Here is a 23,036-nt window from a genome sequence, read left to right on the forward strand (position 1 = left end):
ATATCCCAGATCATTATATGAATTTTTAAAGATTTATAAATTTTTGTTAAACAAAAAATTGTGAATTTCCAGTGGCGCCTATAATATCCCCCTTTGAATTCGATGAAGCAGTTTTCTATGGAGAAAGCATACAAGTTATGTGCCATATACCAAAAGGAGACATGCCCCTTAAACTGACATGGCTATTTCGTGACCGAATTCTAGAAAATAACAATGCAGTAATTGTAACGAAAGTAGGAGATAGGAGTACTATTTTGGCTATTCCGTCAGTGACAGAAAAACATACGGGCAATTACACCTGCACAGCGTCCAATACCGTAGCGAGCACAAATCACACGGCTAAATTAAACGTTCAGGGTACACTACTCATAACTTTATGTGTTAGTATTTTCATTTTAGTTTGTTTTATTTTCCCTGCCAGTTCCTCCGCACATCGTTCAGTTTGAGGCTGAAGAGCCTGTATTTGCCGGCGAGTCTGTACAATTGACGTGTCACGTATCTAAAGGCGACACGCCTCTTGCTATTACTTGGAGTTTCCATGGAAAAGAATTATCCTCTCATGAAGGGATTATGACAACAAAAATCGGCCAGCGAACGTCGCTGCTTACGATTTCTAGCGCCATGGCTAGCCACAGCGGCGAATATTCTTGTCACGCTTCAAATAAAGCCGGTCTAGCCGTGCACTCTACGTCAGTTAATGTCCATGGTATCTCGTAAATTCAATTTTTGATAGAACTTGCCTTTGCCGCACGTTGCACGCTTGCAAAAGTAAAATATATTAATCATAATATGAAATTGGCTTTCTGGATTAACAGTATTACCATACATCGTACCCTTTGAAGCGGATGAGTCTGTTTTTGCTGGGGAATCGGTCCAGCTCAACTGTCACGTATCAAAGGGCGACTTGCCGCTTGACATTAAGTGGCATTTTCATGGCTTTGAGAACACGTCATCTCACCTTGGTATAATGACAACTAAAATGACATCGCGTACCTCATTCCTTTCAATCGCGGCGGCTAACGCTGGGCATAGTGGCAATTATACCTGCGTAGCTACCAACAGTGCCGGTTCCACTAACCATTCCACTGTTCTTAATGTTCATGGTCAGTTTCATTTTTATCATCATTCTCATATTTGTTATGTTTTTTATTTATCGCAGCTGTTTACAAGCTAAAGATATGTTTATAGAATAAGCATGGATTCTATTCACATATCTGGAAAGCAAGGTAAGCTTGTTCTTTTTGGTTGATCATACTTATGTTCTCATACATTTCTCTTAATTTATAATTATAGTCGTACCGAACATATTGCCGTTTGACGTCGATCAAGCTCTATTTTCCGGAGAGTCTGTCCAGATGATGTGTCACATATCAAAAGGAGATGTTCCATTACAAGTCTACTGGGAGTTTAATGGGCAGAAATTGTCACGCGAGTTAGGAACGTTTTCGAAAGTTGGAGACCGATCGTCCGTTTTGGTGCTGCCGTCCGTCACTGGCGCCCACAGTGGCAACTACACATGTATAGCAAAAAATCGCGCCGGTGTCGCCTCCTACACCACTATTCTCAAAGTAACCGGTATATACCTACCCGTGCATAAACAATAGCGTTTAATTAAGGCATTAATGGTAAACTCTAATTATTTTAAGTTCTTTTATTTTTACGTAGTTACTTATTTTAATATTTTAATTGCAAGTGGTTCCATACATAATCCCGTTCGAAGTCGAAGAGTCTATTTTTGCGGGCGAATCAGTGCACATCACTTGCCACGTTTCCAAAGGAGATAGTCCCCTTCAGATAACCTGGAGTTTCCAAGGCACTGAAATACCTTATCATAACAATATGGGTATAACTACTACTAAATTGGGAGAGAAAGCATCAGTCCTTAGTATACCTACAGCGATGGGCCAACACAGCGGAAACTACACGTGCACAGCCAGTAACCGTGCCGGACGCGCCCATCACTCCGCGCTCGTCAATGTTCATGGTACTAGATGTCGCCCTACTCCTTCCCTTAGAGCATTCCATTGAACTCAGAACGTGATAGATGTCTAATGCACGTTTAGATTTAATCTTAGTATTACGTTTTTATTTTTTTATCAGTTCCACCTCACATAATGCCATTCGATATTGAGGAATCTCTATTCTACGGAGAATCAGTGCAAATGACATGCCACGCCAGCAAGGGGGATCGACCGATGTCGATCACGTGGACTTTCGAGGGTCAAGACCTCTCCACGGTTTCGGGTATCAAGACGTTGAAGATGGCAGAGCAGACATCCTTTTTGTCCATAGCCTCAATTACCGGTGCTCACAGTGGAAATTATACTTGTATTGCAAGAAATAGAGCGGGGGAAGATAGATATACTACAACTCTACACGTTAATGGTATTTTAGTTCAATGTCCAAGCATGTATTTACAAAAATCACTAACGTAATATATGCTATTTTCTTTGCTCAGTCGTTCCCCATATCAAACCTTTTGAATTGGACGAGGCCGTTTTCGCGGGAGAATCTGTGCATCTCGATTGTCACGTGCCCAAAGGAGACATTCCTATGGACATAACATGGAGCTTTCAAGGCCACCTTTTAACACGTAGGATGGGAGTGAAAACGACTACGTTGAGTGAACGCGTCTCTGTGTTAGACATTCCGTCTGCCTCCGGGGCGAACAGTGGCAATTATACGTGCACGGCCACGAACAGGGCGGGCACCGTAAACCATACGGCGACACTCAATGTCATCGGTATTAGATTTAAATAAGTAATAAACCGGTGTTGCTTGCTTATTGTTTAGTTCCTCCCGTGGTCCAACCGTTTACATTTGGAGAAGTAGCAATGAATTCTGGACAAGTGGTAACCGCAGCTTGTTCAGTTATCGAAGGTGACCATCCGCTTCACCTAAAGTGGCTCTTCGACGATGAACCTATCAAACCCAGATCCGGGGTGACCGTATTTAACATTGGAGAAAGAAGCGCTATTCTTAGTATCGGGTCTGTAACACATAGTCATGCTGGAAACTATACATGTGTTGCTGAAAATGATGCCGGAGCCGATTCTCATACATCGGCATTGATTATAAACGGTGCTTAAAATATGCCCCCTAATATTTTCTTATGATAATTTTATGTTTATGTATTTTAAGTTATTTGTTTTAGAGTTTTATATTATTGGTAAAGCAAGATAATGATATTCTTCCAGTCCCCCCAAACATTCTACCGTTCTCATTTGGCGAAAAACCTGCAAACGTCGGAGAATATCTGCAGGCGGCGTGTACTGTCAATTTTGGCGACCTTCCGCTCACTATAACTTGGACTTTTAATGGCCATTTGATATCACAAAGAAACAATGACTATTCAATGACGAATTCTAAACGCAGTAGCTTACTCATAATTGAATCAGTAGATGCGAAACATGCTGGTGCATACACCTGCACTGGTGAAAATCGTGCCGGCCGGTCTACTTACTCAGCAGATCTAGTAGTTTACGGTTAGTCGTAACGTTTAGTGGTAGAATCTTATTATTTAGTGACTTAGATGAAGTTTGTTTCAGTTCCTCCCAAGATTGCACCTTTCACTTCCGGTCCAGAACCGGCTTTCTTAGGAGACTACTTTGCACTACAATGCATAATTACTCATGGTGACCAACCAGTTAAAATTGAATGGACAGTTAACAACCAATCAGCCAATACAATCCTCGGAGTTCGTGTCAGTAACATCGACAGAAGAAGTAGTGTACTTACTATAGAGTCAGTAGAAGCAAAACATGCGGGCTCGTACAACTGTACAGCGAGTAACGCCGGAGGCGTTGTTTCTCATGCAACCGAATTGGTCGTAAAGGGTGCGAAGATAATAAAATATTAGTGTATTGCTACAATCTCTTTTTAACCTAAAATTCATGTCTTTTATATTTCTCGCTTCATACAAGATGTTTGCTCTCCCAGTTCCACCTTTGGTAGTGCCATTCAGTTTCGGTGAGGTGCCGTCCAACCCTGGAGATGCCGTGGTAGTGAACTGCGTTGCGACTAAAGGAGATCTGCCACTCGATATATCTTGGACATTCAGCAGCGAAACTATAGACTCAAGTTTACATCGAGACATAATGACTACCCCGCTGGGCCCCCGAGCCTCTGTTCTCACGATCAACTCTGTGAGCGCAAACCATCAGGGAAACTACACGTGTATTGTCCAAAATGCGGCCGGTCGCGCCGAAAATGCAGCAACTCTAGTCGTAAATGGCATGTTTTTTTTTTTGCAAATACAATAAAGGGAACTAACATCACGAAATATAAGCACCAACAAAAGGCCAATCCGTCGATCACTATCAAAACATATCTCTTTACTTTCCTCACAGATTACTAACAATGCCTGCCAGTAAAATAATTAAACCCGACCGTCTATGGTTCTTTCCAGTACTGCCCCGCATAGTCCCCTTCTCGTTCGAAACTCCTCTGTATGCGGGCCAAGCGACTCAGGTCACTTGTTTGATTTCGGAGGGTGACCTTCCGCTCGATATTCAGTGGTACTTCGAAGGGCGACCCCTAAAAGCAATAGCCGGTGTAATGGCAACTAAAATAGCACAGAGGGCTTCACTCCTACTCATCGACCCAGCAGGGTGGTTGCACAGCGGCCAATACGTATGTCTCGCACGTAATGCCGCCGGCTCTTCCAACTATTCTGCCTCACTAGAAGTACACGGTACATAATAATTATAATAGCACTTGTGAACCTTTTATTATACTCCTCGCACGGAATAGCTTTGCGTAGCTACCATATTGTGTGCTTTGTAATCGACCAGATGTTGACCAATACCTTCAATCAAATATTTGATGAAAACGTATCTTAAATATTTAAAGACACTATATTTTGTGATTTAATGAGCTAAAAAAGTTAAAAGGAGTCATCGTCGTCGCGAAAACAAAATCAATGTAGTTCTGAAAAAGATCGTTCATAGGAACCGGCTGCGGCTATCATCGACGAAACCATTTCTTCTTCCACTCCCTCCCTGCATATTAGATGTTTTCATTTCCTTCCATATCCTCGATATTCCATCTATATATTTTTTTCTATCCAATTATTATTTGCGCGGTTTGGTTTTTGTTCTGCTTGCTGTCATGCTTGCTTCATAAGCTTTCAATTGAAATAATGTGATTTCAGTTACTGAATAAAGAAGATGAGATATAAAATGAGACAGTTTTTATTATGGACAATATTTCAATTGATAGCTATATTATTGATTTGCAATAAAAGCTTAATAGCTTCTTATGGTTTGGTTTTGTTAATAACCTTTTTATTTTCCTTTGGTTGTAGCTAGATAAGCTTAATGGAATTAATTTGCTTATTTTGATAGTACTATAATACAAAAGCTTCTATGGCAATAGCTTTATCATTATTATCATAATATCATATTACATGAACGATTTATGTATCAGCTGTTAATATCACTTGCTTGAGGATATTGAAAAAAAAATGTACTTAAAAGCTTTTAAATGTTATAGGAGCTTTTGTTATAAAATAAGTTAAATAAAATATCTCGGTCTTACCACAAAAAAATTAAATTACTGATGACTGAATAGATTTTTTGGCAAATTTTCAGAAATAATAAACTATATAAAAATTACAATAAACACGCGGTTGACGTTCATTAAAAAATGCTGTAAACCCGATATATTTTATAAAGCTATGTTATTGTGTTTAATATAGATTCTTTAAACAAATAAAGTATTCCAGTTTTGATGTTTGTCACCATTTAAGTGTGATAATAGTTTTCCTTACAAATGCATACCTATTTTATAATTGTTAAAAATCTTTGTTTCGAAACTACTGTAACAGATTTTACATTTTGAGCGTTCGCAACATAACAATAGTCAGAAACTACTGAACAATTTATAATCCATAAGCAGGAAGTTTAAAATAAACGTTAAAAATGCGTTTTTGAAATAAAATTATTTTTAAAAAGTTTTGAAGATAATCTCAATCGATTATAAGTGTATTTAGTGTTTTAAAATTTATGAAATAAAACTACAAAAGGTTTCTAATAAACTGGTTAACTTTTAGTGCCCCCTCGTTGGATTCTGGAACCAACCGATAAAGCTTTTGCTCAAGGTTCTGATGCTAAGGTTGAATGTAAAGCCGACGGCTTCCCCAAGCCTCAGGTCACGTGGAAGAGGGCTGAAGGTATATATTTTTTCCTATTTGTACAAAAACTTTACAAATATTATTTTTAAAGTCGTCTCAGATTATATTGATCATACTTAAATGAATATGATTATTTATTTATTTTAATGTTGACCTAAGCATGCAACATAAAATATTAAAAAATATAAAAAGTAATTATTTTTTTGGGAAACTTACCTACTGCTCAACAAAAATTTTCAATTAATCTTTAAGGGGATACGCCTGGCGATTACAAAGACCTTAAACCCAATAACCCAAATGTAAAAGTTGAGGACGGAACCCTTACGATTGCCAATATCCAAAAAACAAATGAAGGATACTATTTATGTGAAGCAGTTAATGGTATTGGATCAGGACTGTCCGCTGTTATTCTGATAAGCGTTCAAGGTAAGATTATTTTGTTTAAATATAATATGTCGTTGAATATAAATGACGCATGTGTGTATTATGTTACGTATCGATTTCTTCTAAAGGAATAAATTCCATTCAGTTCATCATGATCAACTCATTACCAGCCCACTACTGAGCCGGGTCTCCTCTCGAAGTGAGAAGGGTTAAGGCCATAGTCTGCCACGCTGGCCCAATGCGGATTGGCAGTCATCACACAGCTTTGAGAACATGGAGAATTCTCAGGCATGAAGGTTTCCTCACGATGTTTTCCTTCACCGTTAAAGCAAGTGATATTTAATTGGTTTAAAATTCAGTTACAACATTTTAAATTTGTTTTTGGGAGTAACTGACTGATTCGAGACAAAAAATATTTTATACTCAGTCGTAACGCAAGTTGAATTTTCTAACACTTATGATTTGTACTCAATTTTCTAGCACCACCCCAATTCGAAATTAAGATGAGAAACCAAACCGCTCGCCGAAGTGAACCAGCTGTATTACAGTGCCAAGCTAAGGGTGAAAAGGTAAATTAGAAGTAAAGTTTCTTTAAACATAAGTACTAATACCGGTCAAGTACGAATCAGACTCGCGCACCGAGGCCTTCGTACTCGAGTATTTTTTCGACATTTTGCACGATAAATCAAAAATTATTATGCATAAAAATTAATAAAAATCTGTTTTAGAATGTACAGGTGAACCCCTTTCATATGATACCCCACTTGGAACAATTATCTTACTTTGAAAATACTAATTATTTGTTCATGAACACATTTTTTTGGGATGTAACCATAAATTCACGGTTTTCGGATTTATTCCTTCACTTGTGCTATAAGACCTACCTATCTGCCAAAGTTCATGATTCTAGGTCAACGAGAAGTAAGTACCCTATAGGTTTTCTTGTCAGACACGACTGACGGACAGACAGACAATGAAGTGATCCTATATAGGGTTCTTTTTCCTTTTGAGTTACGGAACTCTAAAAATGATTGAAACTTACTCAACAAAATTACTTGAATTTATTTTGACGTATTTAGGTATTTTGTCTTACAAAAAACCGCCATAACTTAATTATTGAATGCGAGGTCTATTATTTCAAGTACGTTTTAGTATTCCACTCTTTATTATGTGATTATTTTAATAATGTTCATTGAAACAGCCAATCGGAATAATCTGGAACATGAACAACAAACGTCTCGAACCCAAGTCCGACCCCCGTTACACGATCCGCGAAGAGATTCTGCCCGGCGGTGTTGTATCCGACCTCAGCATTCGAAGGACCGAACGATCTGACAGCGCCCTCTTCACCTGCGTCGCCACGAACGCCTTTGGCTCCGATGATACCAGCATCAACATGATCATTCAAGGTATGAAAAAAGAAATTTATATAACTACTAGCTGATGCTCTCGACTCCGACTCGACTTAGGGTTTTATAAATTTCGTGGGAACTATTTGATTTTCCGGGATAAAAAGTAGCCTGTGTCACTCTCCAGGTCTTGAACCATGCAAAAAATCACGTCAATGTGTTGCCCTATTGCAACGTGATCAAAGGACAAACTAACAAACAACCACATTTTTGTATTGATAGTATGGGTATTCATAACTATGTGACGTCAACTTATAATGTACCAACATACGTTGGGAGAATGCGGCGGTATGTCTTGGTGCTAAAATGGCGACCTCGCACCGGAAAGAGCTGCGCTAGGTGGACGGACGGCATTAAACGAGTCGCAAGGAGCCATTATGTTCAAGCGTGCAAGACCGTGTAGAAGTACCTACAAGAGACATAAATATATCCAGTAATGGATGTCTATCGATTGATGATGATAATGCTCTGGAACAAAGTGGTTTCAGATTAGATTCCCAGACATTTACTAACAATATATTATGGTCTGATAAGACTTAGGATGCTTTATTTTCTTCTTAATGGAATTTAGAAGGATTTGATCATGTCTAATTTAACCTTTGTGTAAAAAAAAACACATTCAGATTGAGTAAATATTTGCTGTGAATTTTCAGAGGTACCCGAAGCGCCATATGGCTTGAAAGTATTGGATAAATCTGGTAGGACTGTACAGCTTTCATGGGCCGCGCCTTACGATGGAAACTCGCCAATCAAGAAGTTCCTCATTGAGTACAAACGCGCTAAGGGCAACTGGGAAAAGGATATCGACAGGTATAATTATTCATATTCACTTAAGGATATTGCAGAATCCTAACCCTGAGATCTATAGAACGTATCAACTTTGACTTTGCTCAGACTTAAGACACAGTCCAAACGAGAGAGAGCGATATTTCTCACATAACAAAATCTGAGAAAAGTCAAAGTACGCTTCATGTGTCTCATCCTTAGAGAGCAAAGTAGCTAAATCAATAACAATCGAAACTCACCTTTGTTTGCTTTATGATACAGTTAAAATTGTTAATTCTTTGAGTAGATTGGACTTGGATGGATTTATTGCAATGAGAGAATTTGCAGAGTTTTGGTGCCTGGAGACGCGACTGAAGCCGGAGTGTTTAGCCTGAGGCCCGCCACCGCCTACCACATCAGGATCGTAGCAGAGAACGAGCTCGGAACATCGGAGCCCTCTGAGACCGTCACCATTATCACGGCGGAGGAAGCGCCCACGGGAATGCCGCAAGATGTTAAGCTCGACGCCGTAGACAAACACACGCTGCGCGTCACCTGGAAGCCGCCCCCACCTCAGGACTGGAACGGCGAACTCCAGGGGTGAGTTAACTTGAGTAAATGTTATACTTAATACCAGGAACTAAATAATAAGATTTTATCTAATAACGTTTTGAAAAACCTTTGGACTTGAATCCATAGCAAAGACACGGGGGCGGTAAAGAAATGAATTTTTGCACCTGAAACTGTTTGATGGGTTTTACCCTGTCGACTAGAACCCTTTAAATGGGTTGCAGTAAAAGTATATGAACCACGGGCATTGGATATTCTTCGATTTTTCAATTTTAAACGGTTAGATTACACAAGTTTATTGCATAACAGAGGTTGATTGATGACATATTTTGTTGCAGATACTATGTCGGTTACAAATTAGCTTCAAGCAACAAATCGTTCGTTTTTGAAACCGTCGACATCTCTAAGGAATCTGGGAAGGAACATCACCTGGACATATTCAATCTGAAGTAAATATTCTTACATTTTTATTGAGGGAATTGTACAACAGTTGGTTAATCATTTCTTGGTCCTTCACATTATCAAATTTTATGTACGATTAAGTATTGATATTATGTTTAGCTATTTGTCAAAACTCTAATTTGTTCTTCAAAAAATTAGCGTTTTATTTCAAAATTTGAACCTTCCATCTTTCGGATTTCCGTCTGCCCCTTATCGAGCTTAACTTTCATTGTTCTTAAAGAGAGTTAAATAACTTTATCACAAAGTTACATTAGATATAATATGCTGATTTTCTTTATACTCTTTGCAGGACATACACCCAATACGCAATTGTAGTCCAGGCATTCAACAAAATGGGATCCGGTCCAGTTTCCAACGAAGTCCGAGCCTACACCGCGGAAGGAGCGCCCTCGGCCCCGCCCCAAGACGTGCTTTGTACCACTCTGACCGCACAGACCATCCGAGTGTCCTGGGTGTCGCCACCCCTCGCAGCCGCCAATGGACTGATCAAAGCATACAAAGTTGTCTACGGACCTAGCGATACGTGGTATGGTAAGTGGAAACATAAATGTACATTTAAATAAGCTTCGGCCATTACGCCATTAGGGAGTACCGGTACCCACCTCCGACGCCCGCGACCCATGTATCCGAATATAAGCAGTTCAGTTCCCTTTCGTGTTTGTAACTCAGGACCTTCACTCCAATGTTCTGGATCAATATTTAAACCGTATTCCAGACGAGAAGACCAAGGACACCAAAATCACAGCCAGCAGCGAAACCATCCTCCACGGCCTGAAGAAATTCACCAACTACTCTATGGAAGTTCTCGCAACCACTAACGGAGGCGACGGCGTCCGATCTGCTCCCATCCATTGCCAGACCGAACAAGATGGTGAGTAACATGGAAATTTTAAAAATTACCATCTATCTTACTTTTTTTAAATGTTCATTCAACTTTTTACACAACTTTTATGTAATAGGTATTCCAAGCTTCTTCTAGTGCCATCTCCTATCGGAGGTTGGCAATCATTAATGCTAACTGGATTTTGCTAACAGGATGCCCTAAACAGTGACCCTTGCCACATACAATGTTCTTAAGCCAGAATGTTCGTCTACGTTTGCCTTTATCGTATGCGTATTCCATGCATCTGCATGTAAATATTGTAAAGAAAAAATAGTATTAGTGTGATAGCGAAACTACTTTACCTGGTGAACACCATAGCACTAACAACCGCAGTCTATCTGCTGGAAGATTTATTTTCTATAAAAAATTATTGAAAATGCAACGGCGAGCTTAGCCGACAATTGCGATAGTGAATTATCGAATAGAGGGTTTTACATAATTCGTAAAATCCACGTCCGCTGTTAAGTTTAAGTTTGCTAACCATTTTAAATTATCTATTTAACTAAAAACAGTACGCCTTAATTACGTCACATCTATGTATTTCGTACAATCTCCCATACTAAGCGAGCGTTTTGACGTTTGATAAAAAGTCGCTGATTTGACTAGTATAGTCATTATCCCTGTTTGGTTGACTTAGTTTGAGCTCACCGTCGAACGTGTCTATGTGTCACATGGACATTTGATATCGTTGGCCAACTCTTTGTCTTTGGCTACAGTAAAAACGTAGTGATTGTAATCTCTTTGGTTACAGTTCCCGAAGCCCCCCGCGCTGTGAAAGCCTTAGTGATGGGAGCTGACTCCATCCTCGTGTCGTGGAGGCCACCCGCGCAGCCCAACGGCGTCGTCACCCATTACAATGTCTACACTCAAGCGCAGAATGCCGAACCTCACCCTAATAAGGTACGTAACCTATACGCGTTCCGCCAAACTACTCATATTTTAGTATGCGATTATCTTTCGAATACCGTTACTAGCAGGCTGAACATTTCACTTTGTTGCAATTTAGGACCGACGCCCAACTTCTCATCTCCATACTAATCTCATGATTGGACAGTGCCTAAGTTTAGCACTGCCCGACAATTGTTAAAAATCAAAACTCTAGTTCACACGTTTCCATTTCATCACGTACAAGTCAGTAAGAACATGTTGATGCGTTACTTGCCGTTGAATAAAAACATCATAATGACTTGTTTTTCCTAAAGGCAAGTTCCAAAACATAATCGAAGCGTATGGCTAGGTACCCGCATCGCAAACGAGCTACTCCGCGACGGAGCTGAAGGCCGGCCGCTACGACTTCTGGGTGACTGCCTCTACCATCATCGGCGAAGGACAGCCCTCGGCCACAGCCTCTTGCAGCCCGAGTGACAAAGGTAGGATGACTATGTAATTTGTTATAAGTCCCCCAAATTGCTAATGCGCGTGGCCGCCATTTTAGTGACGTCAGCACTAGACCTAAGTATCGAGCTGATGGTATATTTTTATTTCGGCTGACGTCAAAATGACGTCATTTCGATGTTAATGAGACATGGTTCCAGGTCAATAGCAATTTGCGGGACTTATACATGCGAAGATATTATAAAACTCCAGATATGCAAAACTTATACATTCGTATTTTAAAAACGAAGAAAAATACTCATAAATTCTTATTTTAAAAATAAGATCGTTCACATGTGTGTGTGTGTGTGTGTGTGTGTGTGTGTGTGTGTGTGTGTGTGTGTGTTTGTGTGCGATACGCACAGACTAAATAGACACTGGCGCGTTGTTCATGCACCTTTGGGTACTATTATATATTCTGTGCCTTTGGGTAAAATGACACGCAATAAGCATGATTCACAACATAGCGATCCACACTTCGTACAATCAAATAGATCGATAAGTCAGAGTATGGCGTTAGTTGTACCCACGCAACGTATATCTGACGCTTTAAAGCACATAATATACATACCTGCGTATATTATACGCATTTTAGGTACTGCACATCCTTGGTGCAGTAAAATTTCAAACTGATCTGTTCAAAGAAGTTTAAAAGTTGTTATGGTATAAAAACAAAAGTTATTTATTTGCAGTACCCGCTAAGATCGCCTCATTCGACGAATCGTTCACCGCCACGTACAAGGAAGACGTCAAACTGCCTTGCCTCGCCGTCGGCGTTCCACCCCCTAACATTCTCTGGAAGGTAATGAACATCGACAATATTATATTACGCAAAAACAAATTTCAGCGTAAAGTGAAGAGGATGGCAAAATGATGGTGGTTGGTATCCCACTGATGGTTAATTTCTGGCCGACGCCTAAACCGAAACTAATTAATCGGCAATCACAACCTTCGACAGATTCCGAAGGTTTAATAACCCCAAGAAATTCAGTTCACGATTGGCTAAAAGTGTGGCGATGAGACAAAAAGACAAAAACTTAGACAAAAACTTCGGCCCATTTTAACTGAAACCGAAGGTAGTCGATGCTGAAGCCGAAGATTCGATCGGACAGTATTACTTCATAGCGTAAATACGTTGAGACGAGAAACTACGCTTTTTCATGTTTGTGGACGAGCTGGTTTTACGGTCGTAGCATCTACATACGCGAACGACTGATCCACAGCAAAATAAATAATTAAAGTTTTTTCTGCCGACTTCCGCCAGTCGGTATAATTCCTCACCCATCTCGCCTGTGTGACCCCACAGGACGACTGCATTACTTTTTGACTTTCTTCTTTAAATATATTTAGAAAAAGGTTTTTCATAATACATGTTTCCAATATGTAGGTGAAAGGGCAGCCCCTCGAAGCCTCGGAACGTGTGCGTCAACTGCCCGAAGGTTCTCTGCAGATAGCGGGCGTAGCGCGCGATGACGCTGGCGAGTACTCCTGCCACGTCGACAACCAGTTCGGCACAGACACCGTCACACACACACTCTCCGTACTTGGTAAGACCTTTTCAACACTATTTGTATCTAGTCATTTTTATTTAGTATTTTATTAGCACATCCAAAAAGTCACTTAATTATTAAGATATTATAAGGATTATAAGGAACTAGTGCCATTGGAATGAAGATCTAATACAAACCAAAACACACAATGCAAACAGACTAGAATATAAAACTCTTCACCGCTCCCGAATGAATGCGCGGGACGAGCGCGCGGCGCTATTCTCTGCTTCCTCCCTCTTCCCGCAGATACCTGGCAATAGATTGCGGTAATACGACAGCTACAGTGCGACAGATTAGCCGACACTCTCTCACTATTGGCTGAAATGCATTGTTGCAGTATGAATACCACAAATTCAGTTATTCACAACAATTGATAATATAGTAGCAAAGATTGATGCAGCTTTTCCGGAATCGCCCTCCACAGCGATTAAGAAGTTTGGCGTCACCTGTACGAAGTTCCAAAATACGCTATTGTTCCTCAGCGCCGCCTTTCCCTCCGCAACTGAGCATCGCGTCGTCGTCCGTGTCATCGCTCACGCTGCGCCTGAAGCCCTCCGTAGAGGCCGAGCAGTCGCCCGCCGCCGGTTATACCATCCACTATAAACAGGAGTTTGGCGACTGGGAGACTGTGCAGGTACTTGCCATAGTATTCCATAAGACTCAGCCTTTTAGCTCAAATTTTAAGTTCTTTTAGAAATCAGCTAACTATGAGGTTTAAAAAGGCTTAGTTGTAAAAAAAGGCTTGAGCCCTTTATAGAACATAGGCTTTAATTAAGAACTTTGTAGTGGTAGGATGGGTTCTGGTCTTAATTTAAGGCTAACCTTATTTTTCAGTCAGGGTTTAAATGAAAGCAATTTATTTTTATAATTGAAACTATGTACTTATACCTACCTATTTTTTGAATATTACATTGACATAGGTATATTTGTGTATTACGTAACGGTACCGTACAACTCTAAAAATCTATATACATTACTACCCATATTATAAATGCGAAAGTATGTTTGTTTATTTGTTTTTGGTGTACTCCATTACCTATTACATATTGATAAAAATGATAGGTACTTATCCATTGAGATAATATTTTGTTTTCAGATTCCAAGCAACACTGACACCTATACTTTAGAAAATTTGTTCTGTGGATCCAGATATCAACTCTATGTAACTGCTTACAATGGGTAAAGGATTTTTATTTATCTCGGTTTTGTCGTGTTGGTTGAATTGATTGTTAAATTTCCACCTTTGAAAGTATCAAGATAAAATAAATTTTAAAAAACATATTTATAACGCCATTGCCCCTAGCTTAATGAATAGGATGAACTATTAAATATTACTTTTTTGGGCCCTATGTTGATAGACTCAAAAAAAATCTCGTACACAGAATGAATCAGGATGATCCTTCCAGATATTGTCCGCAACGAATTGGAATCAATCCATGCTTTATTTGGGATTTTCAACTTCGTTTATCTTTTATCCTAATTGGTGTCTTTCTTTACGCTAGTGTACCAGTTTTGCGTCTTGGCAATAGTTTGTAGTTTTCGCACTCGAAACCTAAATAGGTTATTATTTGGTGTGACAGCATCGGTACTGGCGAGGCGTCGGACGTGGTGATCGCTCGCACGCGCGGCTCCAAGCCGCCCGTGCCTCGCGCCGCAGACTTCATCGAAGTTGGCTCGTCCTCCGTCACTCTGCACCTCAAACAATGGCTCGATGGCGGATGTCCGATGAGCCATTTCGTCGTTGAGAACAAGAAAAAGTGAGTAATATCCGTGACCGTCGTAGTGTTAAAATTTTATTTAATAACAAAAGAGCGTGATGGCCGCTGGAGCTGGAAAGTTCTGGAGTAGAGGGTGTACCATCTGACGACGAATTAACTGAACAGTCCAACAGTTTAGTGTTATAACTGTAAGTTCTTACTACACCTCAGCACCTCCTTGTCTATTGTTTAAAATCTAAATGAAGCAAGCGTTCTCGCTCTGTAGTTGAGCCGTTACAAACGTGCGAACTGAGTCATAAATCATTACGACCATAGGATTGTGAAAATGCTGCAGAAGTGGTTATCGATAATGGGATGCCGTTCGGACGCAGGTAGCTGGGGCGACGCGGTAGACACTTGGACGATTTAACCTAAGGACGCGCCTCGCATGATTATTCCCCTCTGTCAATAGTAATGGATTTTTAATCCACTGCGTTTATAAACACTGTTTGCGGAATCGATTTTGTCATTGTCAGAATCGTTTTCGATGTGTGACGACGTCTTACACGCTGGGTGAAAAATGCCTGTTTGTGCCGTTAGTGAGTGCAAGAACAAATCAAACACATCAAATTTACAAAAAGATGGAATTTCATTTCATAAGTAAGTATTTTTGGTGTAATAAACGCTTTCTATAAATTAAATTACATAAATTATTATAATAAAATAACAATCGAGAACTTTACCGATTCAGTAATTGAGTACGTAATAATTCGGTAGAAACGAGTCACACTCCTCACGAGACTATATTTTGTTTTTTCTAAACAATTGCAACCCTCGTTATATACAAATTAGGTTAAAATTTGAATACGCGTGAACAGCATGAAATTACGTAGTAGTACGATAGTGATTGCGGTTCGATTATCGATATCGATGAAAACATTTTCTTTATTATTAACGACTAAATTACCGTCTTCAAGTCAAGTAAAGAATAGTTATTATTAATTACCACAATTTTTTCGCTACCTATACTTGTAATAAAACTGGTCGATTTCTGTGATTTCACGTACTTAATACATTTAAAAAAAAAATTAAAGCAACGCAATTTTAGTGATAGGCGCGAAACGGGGTAGGGTGTCTCTGAACTGGGTAATATGTAGCTAAAAGGTGTACCTTTCTCAAGGATGAGGATCAGGTAATAATTTATCATAATCGTTTTATTTTTACAGATTTCCTAAAGACGCCCACTTTAAAATGAAGTGGGCACAATTGTGCGATCGAATACTACGATGAATACGCTACGCTGACCAAACACTGGTTTTAAGTAATTAAATACGAGTAATAAATTCTTACTTCTACTTTTGTTTCTGAAAAACTATCGATATATTTTAAAATATCGATACGGTAGCATCGCAAATCAATTTGACTGTCTTACACTCGTAATGTCTTTGTATATTGATGTATATAACTTATTAGTGTGCGTAAAATGTAGTAGTGTTGAAGATTTAGATATGTGTGTGTTAATAATGACACAAAACTTTGTTGAGTGAGTGTGTCAAGTTGTCTATGTAGTGTTTCCTCGTCCCGCACCAAAAGTGACAGAAATTTTTATTCGTAATATTAGGCGCGTTACAAGTCCATAGGTTAAATCGTCCAAGGGTAGACACGACTATCGACAAATCCTTTTTTTTATTGTTACACACAACACCAGAACATAATATGTTCCAATTACATAAGGTCTGTAAGTGCGAGCGAGAGGAAAATAGTTTGTGACTCAGTTCTCACGTTTGTAATGGCTCAACTATAAGTAGTAAAGTTACTGCAAATATGTAGCCGACTTAATAGTCACTACCTTCGTGACTATGACTATTGATTCAAATATTATATTTTATTACTAACTAGCTTATGCTCGCGACTTCGTCCGCGTGGACTATACAAATTTCAAACCCTTATTTCACCCCTTATGGATTAAATTTTCAAAAATCCTTTCTTAGCGGATGCCTACGTCATAATAGCTATCTGCCCGATCCGTCTAGTAGTTTGAGCTGTGCGTTCATAGATCAGTCAGTCAGTCAGTCAGTCAGACTCCTTTTTCTTTTATATATTACTAGCTGATCCCCGCGGCTTCGCCCGCGTAGATTTAGGTTTTTAAAGATCCCGTATAGCCTATGTCACTCAGGAATAATGTAGCTTTCTACTGGTGAAAGAAATCGGTTCAGTAGTTCCAAAGATTGCCCCCTACAAACAAACTTAACGACATTACCTCTTTATATAATAGTATAGATATAGAAGACTAATAAACTTATAAAACTATTCCCCAGGGGCGCTGCCGAATGGAATCAGATCTCGAACGCTGTCAAGCCCGGCGGTAACTTTGTCGTACTCGGTATGTGACTTCATTTACTTTATCGTTCATATTAATGGGGATCCACAGGCAAAACTGGTCTCAGAGGGCGCTACAAAAGGTCCGACCAATACAAGCTGTCATCTTCATAGTTTAAGAGGTTTCATATGTTTACATGACAATCTTTTTTTTAATTAGACCGTTTGACAACTCAGTATAGCCGATCCCACAGATGATACTACCTCTATGGCTGGTTCTGGCTTATGCGCCAGCTGTTGGGATAAATCGGCAGTGTAGATCCTCATTCAAGTCAAAAACGAACACGCTATTTAACAAGACTATTATTTTAGACCTGGAACCCGCTACATGGTACGTCCTTAGGATCACCGCACACAACAACGCTGGCTTCAACGTCGCCGAATACGAATTCGCTACTCTCACTATGACTGGAGGTACGTATTGTCCACGTAACCTAAGACCTCGTTCACACGGAATTGCACCTCACATTTTTCCACGACAAATCTTACCGGACACGTAGTGGCGTATACTATATAAGAACCGTTCACACGTTGTTTAGACTGCAAAAAGCACACAATTTTAACCGTGCGAACGTTCACACGTTGTTCGTACTACAAATAAACATCCAAAAGAGAACAATACTACATGCACCACTATACATATTAAAATTTATCCTGCAAAAAAATGCACAGTGCTAATACCATGTGAACGGGGTCTGGTGTAGTTGCACCATATCTCCTAATCATCATAATTTACTGTTGTCGTGCTAAGGGCTCAACACAATTCTTTCAAGAATTTTTTTTGCAGGAAAAACAGTTTTAGACCACCTTTTCATCAAGGATGTGCGAAACACACCAATAGAATCGCAGAATTTTATAGCCAAATTTAGACCAACTGATGGCTCTATTGATACATCAAAACTCTAACATTGGCCTTAATTTAGTTCGACATACCTCTAGCCTCTAATCTATACTTAATATTATAAAGAGGAAAGATTTTTTTGTTAAACTCTGAAACTGCCGAGCTGATTTTAATAGTTCTTTACCATTAGAAAGCTACTTTATTCACAAGTAAAATAGGTGGTATGTGTAAGGTATATCAAGTTTCACCTTTTTTTGGTTTCGCTGGGGAAATTGCACTTACGCATCCAACTACACAAGCGGGTATGTGGGACTCGCTGGCAGTGCTCAGGATTCCCACTAAAAACCCCAACGGCACTGTCCGCGTCAGGAATGAGGCGTCTCAGGATCCCGGATATCGGATGCGATTGAGACAGTATCAAATTTCACCTGAGCTAAGCCGAGCGGATCAGCTGCTAGACAATAAGTTCAATCATTCAAAGGGTAGGTTCCATACATATTTTTAGATCAGATTGTAGCTTTAACCTAGTTTTATTAGATTTGCGGCCAAAATCTATTACATGTGTACCTGAAATGCATTGCCTTTAGGAACAAGATAAAACAGTCATATAACCATATTCAAATGCCAAAGAAAGCTGTTTTGTGCCTCCTGCTAACTTCATTCAAAACTTCGATATGTTTGCCACATACGAGTGAAGTTAGCGGGAGGTGGTAAGCCGTGCCTAACATTTGAATATACACATCTAAACTTGAATCAGTAATTTTGTGTTACTTTACCGAAGGCTTGCATTTCAGGTACCGTTGCGCCGGCGCGCGACCTCGGAGACGGATCTCTGACTCCAGAACAAACGCTCAAGATTATCCTGTCCCATCTTAACTTGATCGTACCCGTCGTCGCTGCCATACTAGTGATAATTATCGCGATTGTCGTGGTATGCGTGGTCCGAGGCGCGAGGGATCAGCACCGCAAAGGTAAATTATACACTTTGTGTAGGAACGATCGCTCCTTTGCCCGGAAATGGTGATGGCGATAAGGAACTTCCTATGTGGGTGAAGGCGTGGCTGGAGCCGGAAGTACTGGTGCCGATTCTAGCGACTGTGGTGGTATTCATCGTGGGCATGGTGGTGATCTGCCTGACCCTAGCTCGCCGCAACGCGCCGCACCGCCTGCGAGGTCAGAAGGACCTGTACTGTATGTATGGTGGCATGGACACCGCTTTATTTTGTTAATTTTACCGTATCATTCATGATCATTAGATATTTAACATCATGTATTACCCTCTCCAACTGCTGATAGGTGGCTGCTCCAATTCCAAATATGACAACGATCTATCAAAATAGAAATTTGCAGTGTTGTCAATCCAACTTCGTGAATATATTGGTTGGTATAACGCTAACAAAACAGCCGCAGGTGTACGCCTATTATTATTAGTTGCAGATGATAATATGACTTTGGGGTACAGTTGTTTTCAGGTTAAAAGAGCTCTGGACGATAGTGGCTGTAGAGGGGGTGTGTCTGTGCATAAATCCTGCTCTCTCATGCTACGCGGAAAACGAAATCTTGATAGACAAACCAATCGGGCGTTTGCATAGACCCCCGCCATCGCGCCTCACTTGGTGTCATCAAATTAGATCGATAAATGACCTGTTTAAGTTCAACGTCAGAGCTCTTTTTTCATGATACCAACTGTACGATCGATGTTTAAAGATATCAATTTTAGGTCTTTCATATTAAGTATACTGTAATAGAAAAAATTGCTAAATAAGTTGTTAAAATTTAGCCTCGCCGTACGCGCATGTAAATTAGCCGACATTCATCTCTTTATTTCGAGTAAAACTCATTTTATTATAATTTTGCCATCTTCCTTTAATAGTTGCTTAGAAATCGAAATACATATATCTGTGTTACTGTTAGTGCAGTACACTGGTTCTAGTGTAATTTTTCAAGTTACGTCTACGTAAATATGTAATTTAGTGTGGATAGGAAAGGGACGGGAAAATGGTCGTGACGTGAGATTTGTTACCTACCTTGAAAAATTACACTCATGAGTTATGCGGTCCACGCATAAATCACCAGATTAAAATAATCACCAGAACATTAAACAATTAAAGCAATATTTCTGTAAAACTGATTCAAATCGACTATAATATGTCGCGACGCGAGTAAAGAGCGAGCTCTCATAGCCGTTTAGCAGATGTGAATATTTTTCAATCTTCTCGCGATACCCTTTTCCTCAGCTGCGATATTTCTTTAGGATTTTATACTAAGAATTGCTCAAAAACTTAAGGGTAATAGGTTTAAGAATGATCGTGAATTAAAGGTACTTTGATCTCGCATAATCTCATGGAGATTCAAAGATAAAGCTGGAAATTAAAAAAACCGTTAATACTGTGAACGTATTGTTACACTTGTGTCCAGACGACGCAGTATACAACGCATCGGGCGCGGCTCTGGGCGCCGGCGGCACTCTGGACAAGCGCGGCGGCCTGCGCGACGAGCTCGGCTACATCGCACCACCCAACCGCAAGCTGCCTCCCGTGCCGGGCTCCAACTACAACACCTGCGACCGCGTCAAGCGACAGGCTGTCATCAGTGAGTACCACACACCACGCACATTGCACCACCATCAACGATACTTACTACCACAGTCTAGACAAACTTACATTCCTTACACGGTACAAACCTCCCAGATGACCTGATAAATCTAAATGTATAAAAAGAACTTAACTCACTAACTGAATCATCGACGTCCAGCCCAATCTAGAGCCTTGGACCGAGAAAGCTGAAATTTTGAACAGAAGTTTCTTTATAATGTAGATAACGAATAAGGCCGCATTTTTCGAAATTCCCACCTGATAGGGAACGAAGAGTATAAATAATCATGAACCTCACATCCACCCTTAGCTTTATGGTGTGTGAAAAACTTGTGAAAGTCCTCGGAACTACATGTCATACACTCTACAATCCTGTTTAGGTGTATTGAAACTACATTTTTTTATACCCCACATAATAAACTACATTTTTTAGACGAGATTTATATTTAATACGAGCCAATTTAGAGCCTCAATAGCTCAACCGGTATAGGAGTGGACTGAAAACCGAAAGGTCGACGGTTCAAACCCCGCCCGTTGCACTATTGTCGTACCTACTCCTAGAACAAGCCTGACGCTTAATTGGAGAGGAAAGGGGAATATTAGTCATTTAATATGGCTAATATTCTTAAAAAAAAAAATATTAATACGCTTACTTGCTTGGTAAGATCTTTATTCAAGTAAGTAAAGGCAACCATGATCATGGCTGGTCCATATTGGATTCTTTTAGATTGCTTATTTTATTTTGTACGCGCACGAATTCGAGATATTTAATTATTCTGTTCTAGCTTACCCTTTTTCATGTTACCAGGGCCTCTAACTAAACCTGTAAACGCTACATATTTTTGAATGTACCTACTAAATGTTTATGTAGGTGTTTTACATAGATGTTTTCTGCAGATTTGGTCTTATAGAGAGAAAGCTAGCGCGTGCCATACCTTCATTATTTTATAAAAAACTGAGTTTCTCTGCGTATTGTCCCCAACACTGGGAGGAACGTTTGTTTGGATCTTGGGCTTGGTGGCTTTGGGAGATGTTCATATTTTTTTTTTCGGAATAGTATTAGAAATCACGTCATGCATTGCCAGACACTTAGTATCATGGCGACCCTCTGCCAGACACCCTTAAAGTTTTAAAGTTTAAGGGTGTCTGGCAGGGGGTTGCATGAAATGATTTCTAATATTATTACGAAGAAAATATAAAAAAAATTACTGTACTTATACTTTGACGTAAGATTTTTAGACCTTTATTACCTGTTATCTCCCGAAACCACCATGATCCAAACAAACGTTGCTCCCAGTGCTGGGGATAATACGCAGAAAAACGTTCAGTTTTATAAAATAACGAAGGTCTGGCACGTGCTGGCTCTTAGTCCATTTGCTGGTTTATCATATTTTCATTCTATTTTAATTTTCTATAATTTTGTAGTCCACTGATTTAAAGATTACATTTGTATTAAAAAATCGTTATTAATACTTTTTTTGACTATTGACTACGTAATTCTTATTTTTAATGACAGCCCTCCTGCTTTTATGTTTTGGCCTATTCTATTATCCCAATCTTTTATTTGTTTTTGTTTCACTTCAACGCCAATTCGTAAAATATTGTAATTAGTGTGTACACTAGAGGATACGTCAAAACATACAGGTAATTATTATTACATTATATTACATTAAAAGTCTATGCCTTTAAATGTGGTGTAGGGATATTTAAAACTTCTCACATAATATCTCACAAATCCGCCGTAGCTTCAGCTAATTTCGGAGAAATTAATACTCACTTTTTAATTTGGTAAAAGATCAGAAAATGTCCCTGCATGTCTACGACCGAAGTGGATATCATATACCTATTGATATATTTTCGTCGGTAAAGTGAAGTTTTAATATTCTACCAATCTTGCAGTAAATTGTATCGATACAAAACGTAGCTAACAATGTGGCAAATAAAAAAAGCAAGTGAGATATTATATGAGAGTTGTCGACCGCCGACCGGTCCACA

The 23,036-nt window shown here is 39.6% G+C and overlaps 1 protein-coding gene across 44 annotated transcripts in view; it reads left to right on the top strand.

Annotated features, from left to right (window-relative positions):
- The window catches only part of Dscam1 (Down syndrome cell adhesion molecule 1), an 83,724-nt gene that overhangs the window by 51,831 nt on the left and 8,857 nt on the right, over positions 1-23,036 (top strand). For 16 of the 44 annotated variants that reach the window (XM_069500373.1, XM_069500383.1, XM_069500380.1 and 13 more), the window contains 22 exons: positions 2,101-2,385; positions 3,198-3,485; positions 6,053-6,172; positions 6,386-6,559; positions 6,998-7,086; positions 7,719-7,926; positions 8,580-8,736; positions 9,040-9,291; positions 9,600-9,710; positions 10,013-10,254; positions 10,439-10,594; positions 11,358-11,506; positions 11,844-11,976; positions 12,673-12,782; positions 13,368-13,527; positions 14,013-14,164; positions 14,627-14,709; positions 15,111-15,287; positions 17,546-17,610; positions 17,919-18,020; positions 19,441-19,638; positions 20,866-21,039. In XM_069500373.1, coding sequence (XP_069356474.1) covers positions 2,101-2,385; positions 3,198-3,485; positions 6,053-6,172; positions 6,386-6,559; positions 6,998-7,086; positions 7,719-7,926; positions 8,580-8,736; positions 9,040-9,291; positions 9,600-9,710; positions 10,013-10,254; positions 10,439-10,594; positions 11,358-11,506; positions 11,844-11,976; positions 12,673-12,782; positions 13,368-13,527; positions 14,013-14,164; positions 14,627-14,709; positions 15,111-15,287; positions 17,546-17,610; positions 17,919-18,020; positions 19,441-19,638; positions 20,866-21,039 — 3,585 coding nt within the window. Of the gene's footprint in view, positions 1-421; positions 707-1,693; positions 1,985-2,100; positions 2,386-2,793; positions 3,082-3,197; positions 3,486-3,548; positions 3,837-3,939; positions 4,234-4,408; positions 4,694-6,052; positions 6,173-6,385; positions 6,560-6,997; positions 7,087-7,718; positions 7,927-8,579; positions 8,737-9,039; positions 9,292-9,599; positions 9,711-10,012; positions 10,255-10,438; positions 10,595-11,357; positions 11,507-11,843; positions 11,977-12,672; positions 12,783-13,367; positions 13,528-14,012; positions 14,165-14,626; positions 14,710-15,110; positions 15,288-17,545; positions 17,611-17,918; positions 18,021-19,241; positions 19,419-19,440; positions 19,639-20,865; positions 21,040-23,036 lie in introns of all 44 variants that reach the window. The other 28 variants (XM_069500390.1, XM_069500389.1, XM_069500395.1 and 25 more) reach the window with 13 other exon arrangements.

This window comes from Maniola hyperantus, chromosome 8 (genome assembly GCF_902806685.2).
Source record: "Maniola hyperantus chromosome 8, iAphHyp1.2, whole genome shotgun sequence".
Lineage (NCBI taxonomy): Eukaryota > Metazoa > Arthropoda > Insecta > Lepidoptera > Nymphalidae > Maniola > Maniola hyperantus.